This window comes from Manis pentadactyla, chromosome 1 (assembly GCF_030020395.1).
Source record: "Manis pentadactyla isolate mManPen7 chromosome 1, mManPen7.hap1, whole genome shotgun sequence".
Classification (NCBI taxonomy): domain Eukaryota; kingdom Metazoa; phylum Chordata; class Mammalia; order Pholidota; family Manidae; genus Manis; species Manis pentadactyla.
Window position 1 is genome coordinate 101761360 of NC_080019.1, and position 20123 is coordinate 101781482.

Here is a 20123-nt window from a genome sequence, read left to right on the forward strand (position 1 = left end):
TGTAATTATTAGACTACATTAGAACCCAAGTGGATTTTTTGTATTTGAAAATGGCCTGTAGGAACAAGCATTTTTATATTGAGGAAAAGAACAAATTACCAATTCTAGAATCTCCAAAAAAAACTTAGCTTCAGATAATGTCCCACCAACAGCAGAAAAACTAAAGGGTGGAAAAAAAGAGCTGCTGCCTTGCCAGAAGACACAGATTGTTTTGAGTAAATAAAGTGGAAGGCTTGAATGAATTTGTAAGTTTGGTAGCTGCAAAGCTTTATGTGGGTTAGGGTCTTCCATTTGGTTTTGCTTTTAATCAACACCACCATGAAAAACTGTACTTTGGCTAATATACATAATATCTGGATTCAGAATTACAACTTCTGAGACTCTTTGATGGTTTCAGCTTCCTGTTCTCCACCCCTACATAAGGAAATATTGGCCATTAGAGGATAGCAATTACACGGATATCATCACATTATCAATGAAAGGGGAAGAGTAAGTGTCAACTTAGAAACAGGTATTGGGAGACCGAAAATCTGAAAGATTTCCTTGCTTGAACTAAGCCTGAAAGAGTTCCTAGCTCTCTCTGGAAGTAGCATTCTCTTTGGAAGGAAATTAACCTACCCTCCATTATCATCTATTAAAACTATAGGAATCACTAGAAATTGTCCCCTGAGTCGTCATTCCAAGCACTGCTGCTCCACATTGACTCCTTCCATCAACACTGGCCAGATGCTAGTTTGAGGCTCAGAATACTCTGGACAATGCAGTACAAAAGTGCTGCTATCAAGCAGTACAGAGAACAGGACCTGGCACACAGATGTTTACAAAAAAGAATTCACACCTACCTATACCAAGAGTGGATTGATTAATTTATACATTATAACAAAGCCTGCACTTAACCTAAGATTCAGATTTAAGAATTCTATGCCATGATACCTAATTAGTACAATGGGAAAAATTGTGCTATAACTTCCAAAATTCAAATGGAAAAAAAAATCAACTCTTAATCCAATAAATATTCACTGTCCACCTATTGTAGATAAGTACATACAAGCCACAACTTAGCACTGTCAAAATAAAAGGATGAAAAGGTGAATCTTAAAAGGGATCAAAAGAGTTATAAAGTACCCAACACATAGCTGTTCAGTATTATCCTACCCTCTAAGAGCTTACTGTCCAGTAGAAAAACTAACATTAGTGAATATACAGATAAGTATAAAAGAAAAAAGTACCATAAAGGAACATAAAAATGCTAAACAGTTTGGAGTGATGAGAGGTTTCTAACTAGGGGAATCAATCACATCCAACATTTTGGGATTGAGTGATACAGAGAACACTGGCAATATTAGCAGAGAGGAAGCATGCGAGGAGAAATAGGTTTGGTAGAGAAAAAGCAGACTTTAGTAGTGTAAAAGAAATCTTTAAAAAGTCATAGTTATAAAAACAAAGAAAGAAGATGCTTACTTGAGAAGGTTGGATCAAAGGAGGATTTGTTTTTCATGAAACATATATGAGGTGTCTAGCCCAGTGCATGACACACTGGATACGTACTTTCAATAAACAAGAGTTATACTGGTATAAAAATACATGCACATATTTTCAGAATAGGGGAGACCTAATTATGCTTAAGAAGCAAAGGAAATGATCAGAGGCAAAAGATGCTATAACTATGAGAGAAGGTCAGGAGCCAGAATAAAAGATGCAACAAGCAACACAAGCAAATAGTGCTAACATTAAAAAAGAAAGCAGTTAACTCCCTTAGAAGTGAAGAAAGCCCAACACTGAGCAATTTTCTCAGATGAATAGAAGAGATGGTAAGGAAACTCACTCTGGATGGTCCCAACATTTCAGCATGAGAACCATGAAACAAGATCACCTGTATATAGCAAAGTAAGCACACATGGGATTCAAAGGTTGATGACAATGAAAATAACTTTGTTGATTCCCTGACATATTCTTCTTAGGGATGAAATCAGAGAAGGAAAAAAGGCAATATGGTAACGGAAATACTTATACATAATCCTTATTTTTGGATAATAAATGCCCCCCCACCAATAACAACTTTAAACAACAAAAAAAACTTGCTTCCTTTTTAAAAGCTTTTAATTTTGTTCCACTAAAGCATATTAAATAGACTACAGGCAAAATCTGTTTAAAGCTAAAAGTTTTTATTGATATAATGGGAGACCAGCGCATAATGAAGATGTTAATCATAAGTCAACTAACTAAAAAAAATCTATTTTATTACTATAATGTTTTAGCTGTTGGACTCTTGATTTCTCCTTTGTTGAGCTACAATTCTGAGATGTTCTTTAACTTTAGAAATTCACATTTTACAATGTTTTAAAAGTATCATTCCTGTTCAAGTAATGGACATCTTTTGTTTTGCTCTATTAAGAAAATGAATAATTTCAACTATTTTCAACAAAAGTTTTATCCTACCTGGTGCTATTAACTGGTGAATACTTGATGTCCGGGTGACAGCTGTGCTTCGTGATTCCAGACTTGGACTTTCTCCTTTCTTATTACTTTCTGGAGAAGGGTCTCGTTGGCTGATTTTAGAACTGGTCACTGTTGTTTTGTTATGACAAATTGTCAATGACTGAGTTTGACTAGTGCTTTTTGGTGGACCATTCTGTGAGCTAGATAATACACCCAACTTCTGGCTGCGCAATGTTAAATTCTGAACCTAAGAACCACATAACAAAAAAAAAAAAAAGGATGAAATAGATGTTATTAACTGATGTGGTAATCATTACCACTATAATAACAATGACAACACATTTATATTATGCTTTTTATACATAAAGCTCCAAGCACTTGAAACAACTGATTAATCTTAAAGGAAAGGGAAATTTATTCTAAGTAATCATATCTTAAATATTAAGTGGCAATTTTTAAAAAAAGACATTAAGGTAAAGAAAAGAATCATTAAGAACTAAGTGAAAATGGAATACATATATAGCAAATGAACCATGAATATGAGTACATTGCTCACCAAGGTACTCCATTTTAAAATTACCAGCTCAGAGACAGCCAAAAGGAAGGAGAAAAGAGAGAGCATTTCAGGTAAAGGGGAAAACTTGAGCTAGGGTGCAGAGGTGGGAAGCCCAGGGTGTGTAGGGAAGAATAAGCAATTCCTTCAACTTCAATGACTTCTCCATGCCAGGACTGTAAAACATTTTAAGGTTACAAGTACCTCCTAAACTTGTGGGAAGTTACTACATAAAATTAGGATAGTGTGGATATAATATTGCTGTCTTAATGAAGATTAGAAACATATTACTCAAAAAAAAAAAAAAGTTACCAGCTCTATAGAAATTACAAGGAATCACAAATATTTTAAGAAAATCAACTCATCAAATCACCTATCCCATCATGATTATTATGAAAAGCATTTCCCATTAACTCCTTTCTAAGTGAGTTATATTTTGTTATTGTTGTCATTGAACTCTAACTTGCCTGTGAGAACTAGATGACATGAACTGAAAAGATTACACTTAGCCTTGAAATGGTTTATGTGATGGCTCCTGTCTATACCTAGGGCTGTTCTAAACATAATACCAGTCTGGATGGTGGCAAGGATCATCCCAACTACTATCAATTGAAGTTTATAACATTTCCAAACATCAATCAAGGCAGAAAAGGCCTCTCTAATAGCTGCCCAACTTTTTGCCTATCTGGAATAAATGCACCAAATACATTTATGCCAGCACTAGTCCTGAGAGGGAAACTAAAATAAAAGAGATTTAAAGTGACAAAGTAAATGAAACATTGCTGCTTTATAAGGGTTCTTCAGTTTCATGTGTATTCTGTCTCTACAACTATATCAATAACTGATGCTCAAAGACTATGCCTTCTGTTGCCAGTGCCAAATCGTGTTCAACCAATAGCAGATGCTAAGTAAATGTTGCTTACTTCAGGGCAGTTGATGTTTTCATCAGTTCTATTCTAAGCTACTGAAAGAACTTTCTAAGTGAGGCCATATGCAGCATCTTCTCTGATTTTTGTCAAATGTTTTACAGCAATATAAGTAGACTAGTTAAGTATGGTATTATTGAAATTTAATGCAAAAATAAAATATGTAAAAATCCAGATTTCTTAGCTTGCCACTAAAAGCCCTCCACAATCTAGGCCCAAAGCACTTAAATCCCCATTTTCCACTACTCCAGTTCATAATACTCATACGCTAGCCAAATTGTTCTGCTCACCCTTCTCCAAACCTACCTTGCACTTTCTTCATTTAGAGCCCTTGCTTAGGTTCCTCTTGCCTAAAATGCCATCCTTCCTCAAAGCTCTCTCCTGCAGCTTAACCTATTCTTCACGGACACATAAAAATCCCACTCTCCCCCCACAAAAAGCTCCTCAAAGTCCCTGGTTAGAAATAATTTCTTTTCCCCCCTCTAATGCTTTTCCCACAGAATTTGAATCATATTGGCCTATAATAATACTGACAAAAGTCTAGCTTATTTTAGAATTATTTATGTCTATGTCTGTGAAATACTGAGACTCTGGCTGGCAGACTCTCATCCCTGACATTTCTTTTGTACTCCCCACAGTTCAATGCTGCAGACATAACAGAAATTCCGCAAGTCTGAGGTATTCTTCTATATATGATTCTGAAATATATATTACATACCTCTTTTTTTTGGTATTTAGTTCTATTTATGGTCATCTGAGGCTAACAATAAAATCTGTTTATATTTAACCAAATAGAAAATCTTAACAAATATCTAGTGGAGGCATATTAAAATTCCTCAGGAAGCAAATGAAAAATAACATAAAATTTAACATCTGCCTTAAGTGAACTATAAAGTGGACCATGTAATAATGAAAACTAAAGGCTGAATTTTAATCTTTAAAGGTTCAAAACTCTCCTTCAAATGAAAAGCATATTTACAGTAAATGAAAATTTGACACAACGAACCCTGAAGACTGCAGCAGTCCATCTCTACAAATAACAATTTCTTCTAATTTTCCTCTAATTTTCAAGAATTCTGAAAGAAAATGTATATATGTGCATATTATATATCATATGCAATATATTATTTATATGAATAAATTTTAGAATATGGGTGTGATATTTAGTATCTTGGCTTACATATTTATAATAAATTTCAAACATAAACTATATTTCTAAAATGTATTATAAAGTTAATTGAACTGTCAATAGAAAGATCACATTCAGATTTCCATGACAGAGCTTCACTTTTGAGAAGAATCCACCATTTCTAAAATAAAGAATATTAGGGCACTTCTAATGTCCAACTTTCATTTCATCTGAACTTTTTCTATGATCAAATTATTCTATGATCTTTCAGACTTTTGAAAAAAATCTAGGTTTCATGTGAAATATTTTTGCTAATTTCACACCTTACATTTTTATGGTGAATAACCCAAATACTCTTACATCAGTTATTTAATTCGGATCTAGAAGTACTATGTGAATTATCATAACATCCCTTCCTTGCAGTTGAGGAAACTGAGTTAATGTCCCATTGCTAACAGCAGAGCTGAGATTCTAGCTTTCAAATCCAAAGGGCTGTTTTCTCCTCAATTCCAACAGCATTCCCCAGATAGCCTTGGGAAGTAAGATGTCTTTTCTATAAACATACTCTCGGTCCTGTGATATTTTTCTGAAAGTCAGGGGGTTTTCTGCACGGTGGGGATAAGGGATGGAGCATTTAAAATAGTAAATAAGGGTAAGATATTCCAAATTCCTCATTTTTGGACAGTATGCTATAAATTTTATTACTGAGAAAAAATAAACTGTTTTTCCTCAGTTAATTGAGGAGTATTAAAATAAAACTTCACATGTGTATTTCTCAAACACAACCAAATTAATTGTTTTAAAAACTGCAAACTTAAGTTTAAAAATTAACAAAGAGGAGCAAAATTTTTCAAAACTAACAGTCCTGAACTTCAGGAGAGTTACCATTGGAAATTCAAAAGTAATAGCTTCATCTAACACTGCCAGCCTCACTCACTGTCATCTCAAAAGCACAGCAAAGAAAAACAACCTCTGCAGAGAATCGTAAAGGTCAATCCACTCCTCTAGTTCCTCAAAGTCTATTCTTTAATTAATTCAGATTATCACACAGCCGTATACCTATATCACATCAACCTGGAAGCCAAAGAGCCACTTTTATAAATCACTGACTATGCTCACAGTAATAATGCTATTAAAGACAATGTAGGATGTTTCCTCCCTGAGAGCCCACAGACAGAATGTCCTCTAGAGAGTATGTTAGTTGCATTTTTCTAACACCTAGTTTATTTTTCCCTTGGAAACTAAATCCTGTAAATGGTGCCTTTCCCTTTTCACTATTAGCTACTTGAGATTTAAGAAACAAATTTGTAACTCATCTTTATACAATGAGTAACAAAAATAGCAATTGGTGGCATGTTGTATGTGCCAAGCACTATGCCAAGTACTTTATGATTAGTCTCTCATTTATTCCTTAGAACAACTCTGAGCTATTATTTCCAGCTTACAGTGAAGAAATTGAGGCTTAGAATAGGTAATAATAATAACAGCTAACAGTCAGTGAGTACTAATTATGTATCAGACACTGTTGTTTTTCACTTAATGTATGTAATGCTCACTACAATCCTATGAAGCATTATAATTATTTTATAAATATTTATTTTATTTTATATTGTTGAAACTGAAGCAAGAGATACAGACATACAATGAGAAAGTAGTAGTGTATGTACCTGAACCCAGAGGGTCCAGCTTCAGAGTCCAAACTTATTAACATTACGACGTTGTCTAAAATCAACCAACCGGCAAGTGACAAACCTGGCAATTGTCGCTAAAGTAAGAATTTGAACCTCTGTCTTCCTATTGTCTCCATTGTAAAAAGAAAAGGACTAGTGAGTAACTGTAGCATTCTAGACACTAAATACCCAAACGACTCATTCTTCAACTTACAGGTATGTATGACTATTAGAGATGTTTAGTAACTTGTCTGAAGTCACACAACTAATAAATGACTGAAGTGAGAGTTGAACATAAGTCCATGAGGACTTCATGCATGTAATCTGAATAGCAAACTTACTCCTAGCTCCATGCCACATTCCTATTCTTATTTGTGCTTTCTTCTTACATGCGTTTGATTATCTTAGTTTACTGTATGCATCTAATTTTATTGTACGCTTTTACTGTATGTAATCAATTAAAATCTTAGAACAAAGAACTTAGAACAAATGAAAAATAAAATTTAAAATATTTGGAAGCTGATAATGGTATAGCTCTATTAGGCTTTATAAAAACAAAACAGATCAGTACTTCAACAAATTCATTCCAAAGAGACATTATAAAAGTTTAGAGCTGGAAAAAAAGCTTAAAATTAACAAAGACAAAGGTCTCGTTTTATAAATATGGAGACTAAATCCAAAGAAGTTAAAAAATTATGGAGGGTCACAGAGCACATTGGGAGAAACCTGAGTTTAATTCATCAACATCTTTGTATGGTGATTTATGAAAATTGGCCTTTATTGTTAAATAAAATAATATATAAAGAGGGTCTATGAAAAGTACCAAGGAATATTACTACTATCTCATTTTTTCTTTTTATCAGATTAAGATTATTAATTCAAAAGTAAGCCAAGGATGACCCTAAAATACACCAATTTCTGCCATATGCAGTTTAAAAGATTAACTACAGAAAAATCCCAAAATGGTATCACACAAAGTAATATTCTACTCAATTGTTTTAATTTAAAGCTTACTCAATTTAATTCATTTTTACCAACTTTACTGAGGTGTAACTAACATAAAATAAAATGAATGAACCAGTTCAATGAGTTTGATATATGTGTACACCCTATTACTACCACCCCAATCAAGATACAGAACATTTCCGTTACCCAAAAGTTCACTCATGTCCCTTCCCAGTCAATCTCCCCCATCTTTTACCACAGGTACCACCAATCTGATTTTTTTCGCTGTAGACGAGTTTTGCCTGTTCTGGAATTACATACAAATGGAATTATATACTCTCTTGTGTCTGATTTCTTTTGCTAATTATAATGTTTCTGAGATGTGTCAGTAGTTTGGCCTCTTTTAATTTTTGAGCATTATTCCACACTTTGTTTATCCATTCACCAATTAAAGGATGTTGGTTGTTTCTACTTTGGAGCTATTTTGAATAGAGCTGCTATGAACATTCATTTAAACATCTTTATGTGATAGACATTTGTAAATCTCTCAGAGTCAACATTCAGAAATATAATTGCTGGATCACATGCTAAGCATATATTTATTAGGAACTGACAAAGTGTTTTCCAAAGTGGTTGTACCATTTTACACTCTCACCAGCAATGTATGAGTGTAGCTCCACATTCTCACATGTGATATTATCAGTCGCATTTCAGACATCCTTGTAAGTGTGTAGTGATATTCACTATGCTTTTGATTTACATTTCTATAATGATTAATGATATTGAGCATTTTTTATGTGTTTATTGTGCCTTTTGCATTATCTTCTTTTGTGAATTGCTCAAGTCCCTTGCCCATTTTTAATTGAATTATTCGTGGTCCTCTTACTGAGCTATATAATAAGCAAACTGTATATTCTGGATATAAGCCATTTGTCAGATATATGTATTGTGAACATTTTCCCTCATTTTATGGCTTATCTCTTCATTTTTGTAACTATGTCTTTTGAAGAACAGTTTTTAATTTTGACAAAGTCCAATTTGTCATTGTTTTCTTTTATGGTTAGCGCTTTTGTATCCTATCCAAGAAAGTTTTGCCTATCCTAGAATTGCAAAGATATTCCCTAGGTTTTCATCTAGGGGTTTTATAGTTTTGGCTTTTACCTTTAAGTCTACATTCTACTTCTAGTTTTCCTTTCGTGAATGGTATGAGGAGAAAGTTAAGGCTCATTTTTTCTATAGTATGAAAGTAATATTCTATTCAATTTTTTAAATTTAAAATTTACCCAGTTTCACTCATTTTAACTTAAAATCTATCTTGACTTAGTTATTACATAACTGCTTGCAAAGGAATCTACACAAAAGAATACATCTCACATAACTAGAGAAATAAATCTGCTTTACAATAAAACTAAACAAACAATGTCATAACAAGAACTCATTAACTTTCACTAATGTCAATAACCTAAATATCTGTGTTTAATGGGATAATTTCTATAGAACAGAAAACTTTCTTGAAGTTCTCATTGTATTTTAATTAAATTTCAATCTGAAATTTATGACAAAGAGCACTGAAACCATCAGTAACTTAAACACAAATGTATGTTTAAGATCCAGGCCTCAAGTACCACATCATGAAGCTAAACAAGCTCACCTGAGTAGCTGCAGACTGACAGGAAGATGACGATGACGACGAGACAACAGGAATGTCAGACTGTACAGCAGCCACAGTGGTAGCAGGTGTGAAAATCAGCTGTACAGACAGAAAAACCAAAAAAATACCCTAAGACAAAAGAACATGTCCCACACACAATGCATAGCAAGCAAAAGAGACTGAAATTTGTGACAGAAAGACAATGCGGTTTAGGATTGTCTCCTAAGCAAAAGGTTTTACATGACGAAGAGAAATTTCTGATAATAGAGAACTTAAAAAAAATCATAAACACTTTTGAAACAGCCAGCTCATGATTCTGATGAGTAGAAAAATAAATCAGTGCTCAAAAAAGAAAATGTATTTTTGGAGTATGAAATCCTCATACCAGATTTTGCCCTAAATAAGCTATTAAATAATTTTTCCCAGCTTAAACTTTGGCGGGATTCCCAAAATGGAAGTTATAACAGACAACCATAATCACTACACTTGAATACAAATTAAATTTCAGTGAGAAATATTAAAAGAAACACCAAAAAGTCTTTTCAGTCCTCTTCACCACAAAGGATAACTATACCACATACAACACTATAATATTTCACACAGCTACACAGGAACTGTAGTACAAACCTAGGTTGTTCTTGATTTAAAAACTATTTGTAAAGAAATACTCATTCTAAATGTAAATGCCACATGTCAAAATTCAACAAACAGCCTGCAGAAAAGCTTCACATCAAAAATAAATAAATAAAAGGAAAGACACACTCGATTTATTTACATATCATCACCATCTTTTTTCAATGTTTTTCAGTATTGAAACAAAATGCCATTGATTTTAAAAAGCAATACAATCCACTCAGACTATCCAATCTAATTTAGTAAATTATGACAGTTGTTTCAAAGAATATGTATATACCCTATTTCAAAATTGCGTGAAGAGTTATTCAGTTCCTCAAAAACCATTCCTGCTTAAATAAAAATTACCAATTAGGGGATCTTTTAAAACTCTAACTTATATACTGAATTTAAGTGAATGAAACAACAAAGTATAATTTTCACAAGAAGGTAATTTCCAGTACAAAGAGCTGAAAGCACTAAACCTCAAGAGAAGATGTTCTATTTCGCTTGAATCAAATAAGAACTGCCAGTTTCAGAGGTCAAAAGTGGACAAAGAGCAACCATTTCAAATGATTCAGCCTAATCTGATGCATATTATTAATTAAATAAGATTTCATGGAAAAAAAACCCAGAAATATGCCAATGTCTACTGAATAATCTACAAATAAAATGTGGGTCATATCATTGTTTCCTGTTAGAAGTATGATAGGAAACTTTGCAATTAGTGGAGAACTGTGAATCCAGATATATATTCAGTTTACTGAACAAAAAAATGAACATAAATAAATACACATTAGGTCCAAAGTTCTTGTCTAGCTACCTGTAAAGATATCAAAATAAATGTCAACCAACCTCTACAATTCCTTAAAGAAGTTCAGTTAAATTAGGACATCAGTAGATACCCAAAAGAGGGTGGCCAAATTAACATTCCTGTATTAACAAAAGATCAAAGGGATCATAAGAACACAAATCACCTTGGAGAATCTGAGCCCGGAATAACCAAAGCTAAGAATTACCTCATAAATTACCAAGAACTCCAATCCAGACTACAGAAGATCCCACAATACTAATTCTAACTTACAGTTAGCAACCAAATTTTTAATATTTCTAATATTTCATTAAATCTAATATGCCAAGTACATGCAATGGTTTTATGTATCACAGTATGTAGCAATTAAAACTAAGATCCCATCAATTATAAAAGGCACCTCAGTTTCAGAGATGTTAAAATGAAAAAAGGTTTGAAATCAATGAAATTTGATATTAAAAAATAATCACTGTATCATAGAAAATAAATTCCCAATGTTGCTAATTACTATTTGATACATCAAGAAGGCCTACCAATTAAAAGTAGGATTTTTCATGACATAAATGTACAAAGCTAAGAACATACATAAATATTTGTTAAACATTTCTTAAATATTACAAATGCCTCTTATTGCATCAAATCAAAAAACATTTTGATCTCTCTCAAGTCCTTAAACACTGAAAAAATTTGGTAGCTCGTATCTTACCATTTGAGCTCGGAGATACATTTGAGCTTGGCTTGCCGTTAGGGTAGGGGAGGTACTCCCTAGTAACATAGTCTGTTGGGTAATACTGCCGCTGGTAGAACTGGAAGCCTGGGAACGGCTTATTAACTGTGCAGGTGTAGGAGAAGTGGAGAGGTTGATCTAAGGAAGAAAACATATTAGGTCATAGGCTTCCGTTTCTTGCTTCCATATCACTGAATTTCACCAAGCTGCAGTTAGGCAATCAATGGTATAAATCGTGGCTGAGGAACCTAAATGAGAGGGCTTCATCTTTGACAGACCCCCCCTCACTTTGGGGTAATTATTTGCACATATGCAAACAATAGTCTGTACTGGATTGTAATTAGGACAATTTGTAAGGATATCCTCAATGTGTTTCAGTAAGATTCTAGTATCTTAAAATATCATTTCCACTTACTCCCCAAAATTAGGGCTAATGTTCCATTATTTTAATATTTCACATAATAAATTAAAACATTTGAATTAATGGTTTACACTATTTTGTCAGATTCTGTCACATTTTGAGGGGTTTCTGAAGTGAACAAAAATTTAAACACAGATAATCCATTCACAAATATAAAAACATACAATTAGTATAATGTTCTCCTCAAAAAGCTCTCAGAGAAGAAGAAAATAAAATTACTACTTGTCAACGAGATGGTAAAACCCTGAATATCGGTTACAAAATTAAGTTATAAACACTAAAGTCTAAAACTGTTGTTAAAGAATAAACTAGTGCATAGCCTACCTCTAGGACAGATAAAGAGACTGGTCACTGGTTGTATCTGTAAAGGCAAACTAGGTGGGGTGACTAGGGAACAGAGCAAAGGGAGATGTACATACCCTTTTTATCTTTCCAATTTCATACCATATTCATCTGCTACCCATTTTAAAAATAAATATGTTAATAAGAGTAATGTAATATGATCTCAAGTCCTTTTTGTGGGCAAAGCAGAAAATAAAATTAAGAAATAGTTTATTAGACTTTTGATTCAAGAAATAAGGCAGACTGGACTAATACATCCATTTGCCCAAAAAAAACACACTGAAATACTAGATCAACGTGCAAACTTTGAATATTTAACTGAACTCAAAAAAAGGTGGGGAGAGGAGAAGGAAATTCCTAGTGCCAGAAAGGAAGAAATTCAAAGATGAAAGCTCCAGCTGACTAAATCAAGTCTAGGGAAATACTGACCTACAGAGATAGAATAATTGATTTGGAGCCTATTTCAGGGGAAAGCTGGAATTAAAACCCTTCTTTTGAGCTAAGATCCTCAAAAAGGTTGCTCAGTTATATGGAAAGTAATCTGGAAAAGCTCCACCCATATGCCTCTAGAAGCAGCAAGGAAGCTTGCCATCTGCCCTGCTCCTAGTGAAAGGAGAGGCTCCCATGAGAATCAAAATTCCAGGCTTGTGCCATATGGGGGCACAGAATCCAAATTTACACTACCCCCACAGTTCTACATAATCCATCCCAAAAAACATATGCACTAGTCCAGGATATTTTTTAAACTGTACAAGGGGCTGGGGGAAGCTGAATGAAGGCTATAGAGAAGGACCTCTCTGTACTACTTTTGTAACTTTGTATGAGTCTACAATTACTTTAAAAAGCTTAAGAAACTGTACAGTGGGTGCACAACAGTTGGTTAACTAATTCTCTAGATTTACCTGTACCTTTAAGTTAAGTATTTCTTAATTTTAATAAAATACTTAAGTCTGTAATAAGGTGTAATAAATATAATTAATATAAAATACAGAATTATTCTATCTGGCTTTTACTCCTGGCGCACCACTAAAACCCAATGAGAAATAATCACCAATGTCCTCTATCTGACAAATTCAGTGGATTATTTTTAGACTATTCCCTCTCAATCTTCTTTACCAGCTATTCTTTCTGGCTCATACCCAAAATGTTCATACTTTGTCCTTAACAATTTTCTCTTAAATTCCTAGATTATCACATCAACTCTCATAGTTTCAAACAAGTAAATCCTGATGACTCGATTCTAGATGACAAACACTTATTCTGAGCTTCAAATCCACACACTACAGAACACATCTTTCTGGATGTCTCTTACCAACTCAAATTCAACATTCAAATAACAAACTTATTATTACTCTTTTTAAAATCAGCTTCCCCTCAAATGGCCACTGACATCTTCTAAAATCCCCCAAAACAGTTTAGCTGGGAGTCATCCTGATTCTTTTCTTCCCTCTCCTTTCTTTATCACACACACAGCATCAGTCATGTCTTACTGTTTCTACACTTTTATTCTCATTTTCATTTTGATTTTTAATCACTTAGTTAAGAGTCTGGGCCCATGGCACTTTCAGCTAGACTACTCTAGCAGCTGCAAGCTAACCCCCCTGCCTGGAATCTTGTCTACTTCTACTATTTGCCAGATAATCTCCTTGATTTCACTAGTAATTAACCATTTCAAAATCTTCTGGATAACTTTCAACCTCCCCTGACTACCTCTCTATCATCATCTCCCATTCCTCCATACACACCCTTCACATTAGCCATATGAAGCTATTTGCAAAGTCATGATGTCTCAGGCCTCTATGGCCTTAGTAATGTGATGCTGGGCTGGACTTAGCATCCTCCTACCCCCCACCCCATCTCAAACCACCAATGTAGTAAACAACTCCCTCTCAAAAATCACCTGCTCTAAAAAGCTTTTTCAGGCTTTTTCTACATCCCACTGTAGAACTGACTATACCCCTCCTTTTCGCTGGTTATCTTCCATATACTTCTATCTCACCCTTCTAAACAATAATAAGAAGGGGCCGTGTATTATTCATCTTTGTATAACCAGTAGCAATGAAAGTGCCTTCATTCAGTAAGTTTATTAAGTTAATGAACACCATGTTATTTCAAGGCATACTTCACAGTTGTATAAGCCCATCACAAATATGTGTGCCAGACAGGAAAACAAAAAATTTTTTGGTAGAGCCCCTAAGAAAGCAGAGTAAAAATGCAGAAGTAGTGTGATGATACTAGTTCAACTCTATGTTTGATATGCTATATAATAAATTATTGATAAGTCCCCTAAAACTTACTCTTTTTCCTACACCACTCTACAAATGGACATTTTGGATAAAGCCTTACTCCAACGATAAAATCATTTAGTTGGGTAAAACTGAACTCAAAATATTTTCTGACTCATGTATTCTGGCATTAAGGGTGCTTTTCTATACCCCGAGAGTTCACTAATTTGGGTCACTCTGCAATAAATATGCCTTAACAATTTTTTCAGTGATTCTTAAAAAAAAAAATTAAGAAGTAAAGAAAGAAAGTTACTCTGGTAAGGAGAGACCACACACTCTTTAAAAAAATATAAAGAAGTCTTTTATGGGATGGGTAGGTAGGGAGAGTGAGGGGGAAAAAGTAGCACAAAGACCTCAATCATAAGTTGGTCATGCAAATGGAAGTGCAGCATGGAGAATATAGCCAGTGGTTCTGTAACATCTTTATATGTTGACTGACAGTAACTGCACTAGTTAGGTGAGAATTTAATTGTGTGTATAACTGTTGAACCACTGTGTTGTATACTCGAAACCAACATAATATTGTGTATCAACTCTCCTTCAATGTAAAAAAATATACATACCATATAAAAATTTTTTTAATGATTGGCTGACAGCTAAAATGCCCCAGATTGCTCTTTAAGGAAGTAGAACAGGAGGTATAAGCAGAATGCTTTCCTTTTTCTTAAAAAAGAAAAAAGGAAGTAAGAAGAGTAAATAGTAACTTCCTAACCACCTGCATTCCACTTGGTCTAAGTTCTGAGATCAAAGAACAAATACAATGTTTATTTTTAAGTCTTATATAGCAAGTAACATTTCAGGCAGTGTCTACTAATGAATGCCCAACCCATGAGGGCAAACAGATCATTAGCCATCTCTGCAAGAAGTCCATTTGTCACAGCTGGCCTGACCAACTAAAAAAACATGTTCCTTCCTTTCCACAACCAATAAGGCTCTCCTCTATCTTCTGCATTACACTGCAGACCTGAACCAGATGCCTTAAATGTTTCCAATATTTACTCTGCCAATTCCATCCCAAGACTTCTAATTCCCTTTCACTTTAAAACCTTGGCAATCCTGTCACCTCACACCTCAAGCCCCACACTCCATAAAAGAACTCATTCCTTGAGCCCTATTAACTAGAATCTCTCTCCCCACTGACACTAATTCCAAGAGTCACGAGAGAAAACCAAGTCGCCAAGAAAAGCCACTTAACTCCTAACCACTTCTTGATACCCCCACAAAGGAGGTTACCCAGGGTTCTCTGGCCCAAATACTCCCTAGGGCCAAAGCCACTGCTGCCATCTGACTGATCAGAATCAGGTATACTGACAGAGAGACATAGTACACCGACAGTAAAATGATGATGTATACCTAGTTTCAAAGCCATGAAAATATCTTTATGACCCACTATTGGTTGGAAAAACCACAGAATAACATGTATAATCCCTCTTACATAATGACATATCAAATGTCTCTGTGTATGCATTACCTATATGTCACATATGCGAAAAACATGTTGAGAGAGAAATGACTGCATTTTAATACAGACAGAACTGCATACTGTACATGATTAAATTTGATACAGATACACACACACCTGGAAAAATAGTCACCAAAATGTTAAAGGTAAATAATGCCTACTAGGGGTAAAATTTGGGAAGATTTATATTTTCTTTTTCAAAGTTTTTGTCTATGTAGGTATTAACTTTAGAATCAGGGAGGAAACGCTGTTTTCCTTTTTTCAGTATTTATTTTAGTACATTTTGTTTTCAATACTTTAAAGCAGCATATAAATTTTCCTGTCTCATTATTCAGTGGGAATTTGTATGTATTTCAACTATCTAGAAATATAAAATATACAGATTTCAAGTAATACCTACTCATGAAAGATTTTCTTTTTAAGAGACTACACATTTTTAATACTGAAATGAAATAAAATGCCTATCTTATTATAGAAAACCATTATTTCAACTTTCTGCAACACAAGCTATAAAAACAACAGCAAAATAAGCAAACAACAACCTCACAATCCATTTGCTTTCAAATTTTGACACCCTAGAGAGAGAAGTTGCAATGCTGAAACAATTAAAAAATTGGAAATAACTTAAAATTTCCAGCAACAGGGATGGTTATATAAGATAAAGTGCATCAATATTGTGCAACACCATGCAGTAGTTTGAGTGAGACTGAGTTCTGTGTGCTAACACGAAAACATCTCAAGACACAGTTAAGTGCAAAAAACAAAATATAGAACAACTACCTGCATTTACAGTGTTTAAAAAAATGTGTGTTATGGTGTGGAGGATCACGGGGAGAACAGTGTAGCACAGAAAAGGGACATAGTGGATCTCTGGCAACTTGCTGCACTGATGGACAGTGACTACATTGGGGTACGGGTGGGGACTTGATAATATCAGTAAATGTAGTAACCACATTGTTTTTTCATGTGAAACCTTTTCCTAAGAGTATATATCAATCATACCTTAACAAAAAATTTTTTTTAAATGTGTGTTAAACATAAATACACACCTTTCTTTACACTTATATATGTCCAAATTGCACAGGTAAAGATCTTGAGGCATATCCAACAAACTGAGGAGACAGAAGGACTAAAGGGGAAAGAATGCTGAAGGGGCCTTAACACTTTCTTACCTTTCCTGTACTAATGGAATATTTTATAAGAATGCAGTAAAGCAGCTCATGACCATACAAATATTCAGGCTACAGTTTTATTTTGAGCTAGTATTAAGTTTTGAAATGGACTTATAAGCTCAATCATTTGATATTATGTTTTTTAAAATCCTTGAAAACAATGTTTTAAAACTCAAAGAACTTCCAAAAATAGGTAATAGAGGATGAGGATGTTAGCAATAGAACACTGAGAATGATTGGTTTTAAAAAGTAATTTTCTCCAGAAAATTCCTAATAGATTCATTTGATATGTGGTTGATAAGATTTAGTAATTTTTGAGAAAATTAAATTTTTAAGGTTCTAGGTCTAAGAACAACCTAATTGACCCAGTAAGTATACTCCTATGAAATTTTTTTAAAGAAAAAAAGCTAGATATATATACAAAGATATATGACAAAATATTCAATGCAGGGTTATTTATAACAGCAAAATTTCCAATACAGGGCGTCAACATACAAATTTGGGGGAAATGCAATTCAGGACCTAGCATAATCATCTATAGAACTTTCTCCTTGATCTAGACCCAGGGACCCAGGGACAACTAGATGAAAAGAAATAAAGAAATAAAACATCTAATTAACAACTTACTTTTACATAAAAGAAAACTGGGTTGGTAAAGACGTTATGACTTTCCTAAGTAAGCCATGCCACTAGTCAGTCACAGAATGAAGACTAAAACCCAGGTCCCTCATCTCCTCTGTTTTACCAAACTTTCTCTCATGATATTCCATAATAGTTAATACAGTCAACATGTACTCTTGTGACTTGAATTTTCAATGAGATGCACAGGACACCACTAATCACCAGACTTCCCACATTAGCTCCAAACTCATAAAACCAATGTCTAAACATCTTTAAGTGGATATCTAATGTACACCACCAACTTAAAATGTCCAAAACCTAACTCTTAATTTTTTTCTACAACACATGCTTGGGCAGATCCTTCCAGATAATCAGGCCAAACTACTACAGATATCCTTGACTCTTTGCTTTTCCTCACATCTTTTAATCAGTCCATCAGCATATCCTGCAAGCTCTACTTTCAAAACATATACAAATTTCTGTACTTAAATATTGGAGAAAAAATATTCATATCTGGCCAACCACTTTCCACATCTACTGTCACCACCATGGTCCAAGGTACCAATCTCTTGGAGTACTGTAACAACTACTTAACTGGTCTCCTTGCTTCTATCTTTGCCTCCTATAACCCACTGTCAATATTGTAGTTAAGCTTAAAAAAAAAAAATGCCTGTGTGAGACAATGTCACTTCTCTACTGAAATAACTCTCCAATAGCTTCTGAAATCATAATGAGTAAAACCCAAGGGTTTTATGATCTCCTCATGATTGGATTACAATGAGATCTGCAGGACATCTCTTTAAAGACGTCCTCTTTAAAGGACAGGATTACCTCTTTAAAATTATCTCTAAACCATACACCCACTCTCATTCCACTCTAGCCACGCTGCCCTCCTTTCTGTTCCTTGAGCATGTCTGCCTCCCTCACCTCCTTTAAATACCATCTTTATTAGCAATGTTTTCCCTGACTACCTTAATTAAAATAGCAAATTCCCTCATCCCATTCCCCTTCCTTGCTTTATGTTCCTCTATAGCACTTACCACCATTTGACATATTATATACCAGTTTACTATCTGTCTATCCCTAGCTACATAAGGAAAGAGATTTTGTGTATTGTACTACTGTATTCTCAGCACCTAGAAGGGTGTTCAGCACATATTAAATGGACAATAAATATCTGTTGAATGTATGAGTGACTGTATGAAAGAATATAGGTTATTAACTGAGCATCAAAAGCTTATCTTTCTAGCACCGTAACTAGAAAGCTATCAAAATAAGGTTTTTCCCTTTCCAAAAGAAAAGTACAGTGAATTAAAGTCAAAACACCTGGGATTAATGTAGATTCCAGGGCCAAAAAGCAACAAAGAAAGGGAAAGGGAATGAGATACAAACAGCCCTGGAGTCCTGTAGAAACTCAAGGTTCAATTTCCAGCCACATAATCCTTTCCAACTGAAAATGCTCAAAGACTTAGAAGAAAAAGTAAATATAAAATGATGGCACTTAAATTAAAACAAATTAACCATCAGCCTGTCTTTTTACATTTATGTATAGAAATGCCCCATAATGAGATACAAAAGCTTCAGACAAAACTATGTGAGGGCAAAGGGACTACTGAAGGGAGATGTCACTTTTACTTTATACATCTGGGTTTTTTAGACAAGTGTATATTCATGTTTCATTTAAACAATATAAAAATTAACAAAATTAAGTTTTTCAATTTATTTCCTCAGGGATAATCACTGATTAACAGTTTGTTGTGTATTATAGATTTTCTTCCTGCATAATCAGACAGATAACAATAGATAATTTTAAAAAATAATAAGTTAAATGACAAGAATCTGATTCCAAGAAGACACAGTTTTCCCTATTCCTTCCCCTAAGTACAACTAAAACCCTAGATGTTACATATAAAATAAACATAAGAGCATGCCAAAAGGAGGAGAAAAGCAGACTGTCTAGGGACCTCAGGATCCAGTCAATCAGTGTGGTTGCGAGATCCCTGGGTTTTCTTTGTCTCCTATAACCCAAACTTGAAGGTAAAGAAATCGGTAACCTAGAAACACCAATGAGTACAGGCAAAAAAAGCCCCAATGGAAGCTCACTCTTTCTAGCCAAAGGACCAGGAAAGGGACAGTCTAGCAACATAGAAAACTTTCAGACAATAATTGCTCTACTCCAGCCAAACACCACAGAAAATACCCCCCATACCCACAAAGACCTAGACTTCCATCTTCACTGGGCTGTAATGACCTACTTCAATCCCCCAACCCCTCCAATGGGTTAGTGTTAAAGAAGGCCAGGTAGAGAGTCAGGACTTCCATCCCAGACAGACAGTAATAGAACACCACCACTTACC

General features: G+C 34.3%; 1 protein-coding gene across 7 annotated transcripts in view; it reads right to left on the reverse strand.

The window, feature by feature from the left end:
• The window catches only part of PHC3 (polyhomeotic homolog 3), a 94815-nt gene that overhangs the window by 63463 nt on the left and 11229 nt on the right, over positions 1–20123 (reverse strand). For 5 of the 7 annotated variants that reach the window (XM_036898366.2, XM_036898364.2, XM_057499897.1 and 2 more), the window contains 3 exons: positions 11443–11601; positions 9314–9412; positions 2440–2686 (listed from right to left, as the gene is read on the reverse strand). In XM_036898366.2, the coding sequence (XP_036754261.2) occupies positions 2440–2686; positions 9314–9412; positions 11443–11601 (505 nt within the window). The remainder of the gene's footprint in view (positions 1–2439; positions 2687–9313; positions 9413–11442; positions 11602–20123) is intronic. The other 2 variants (XM_057499901.1, XM_057499905.1) reach the window with 2 other exon arrangements.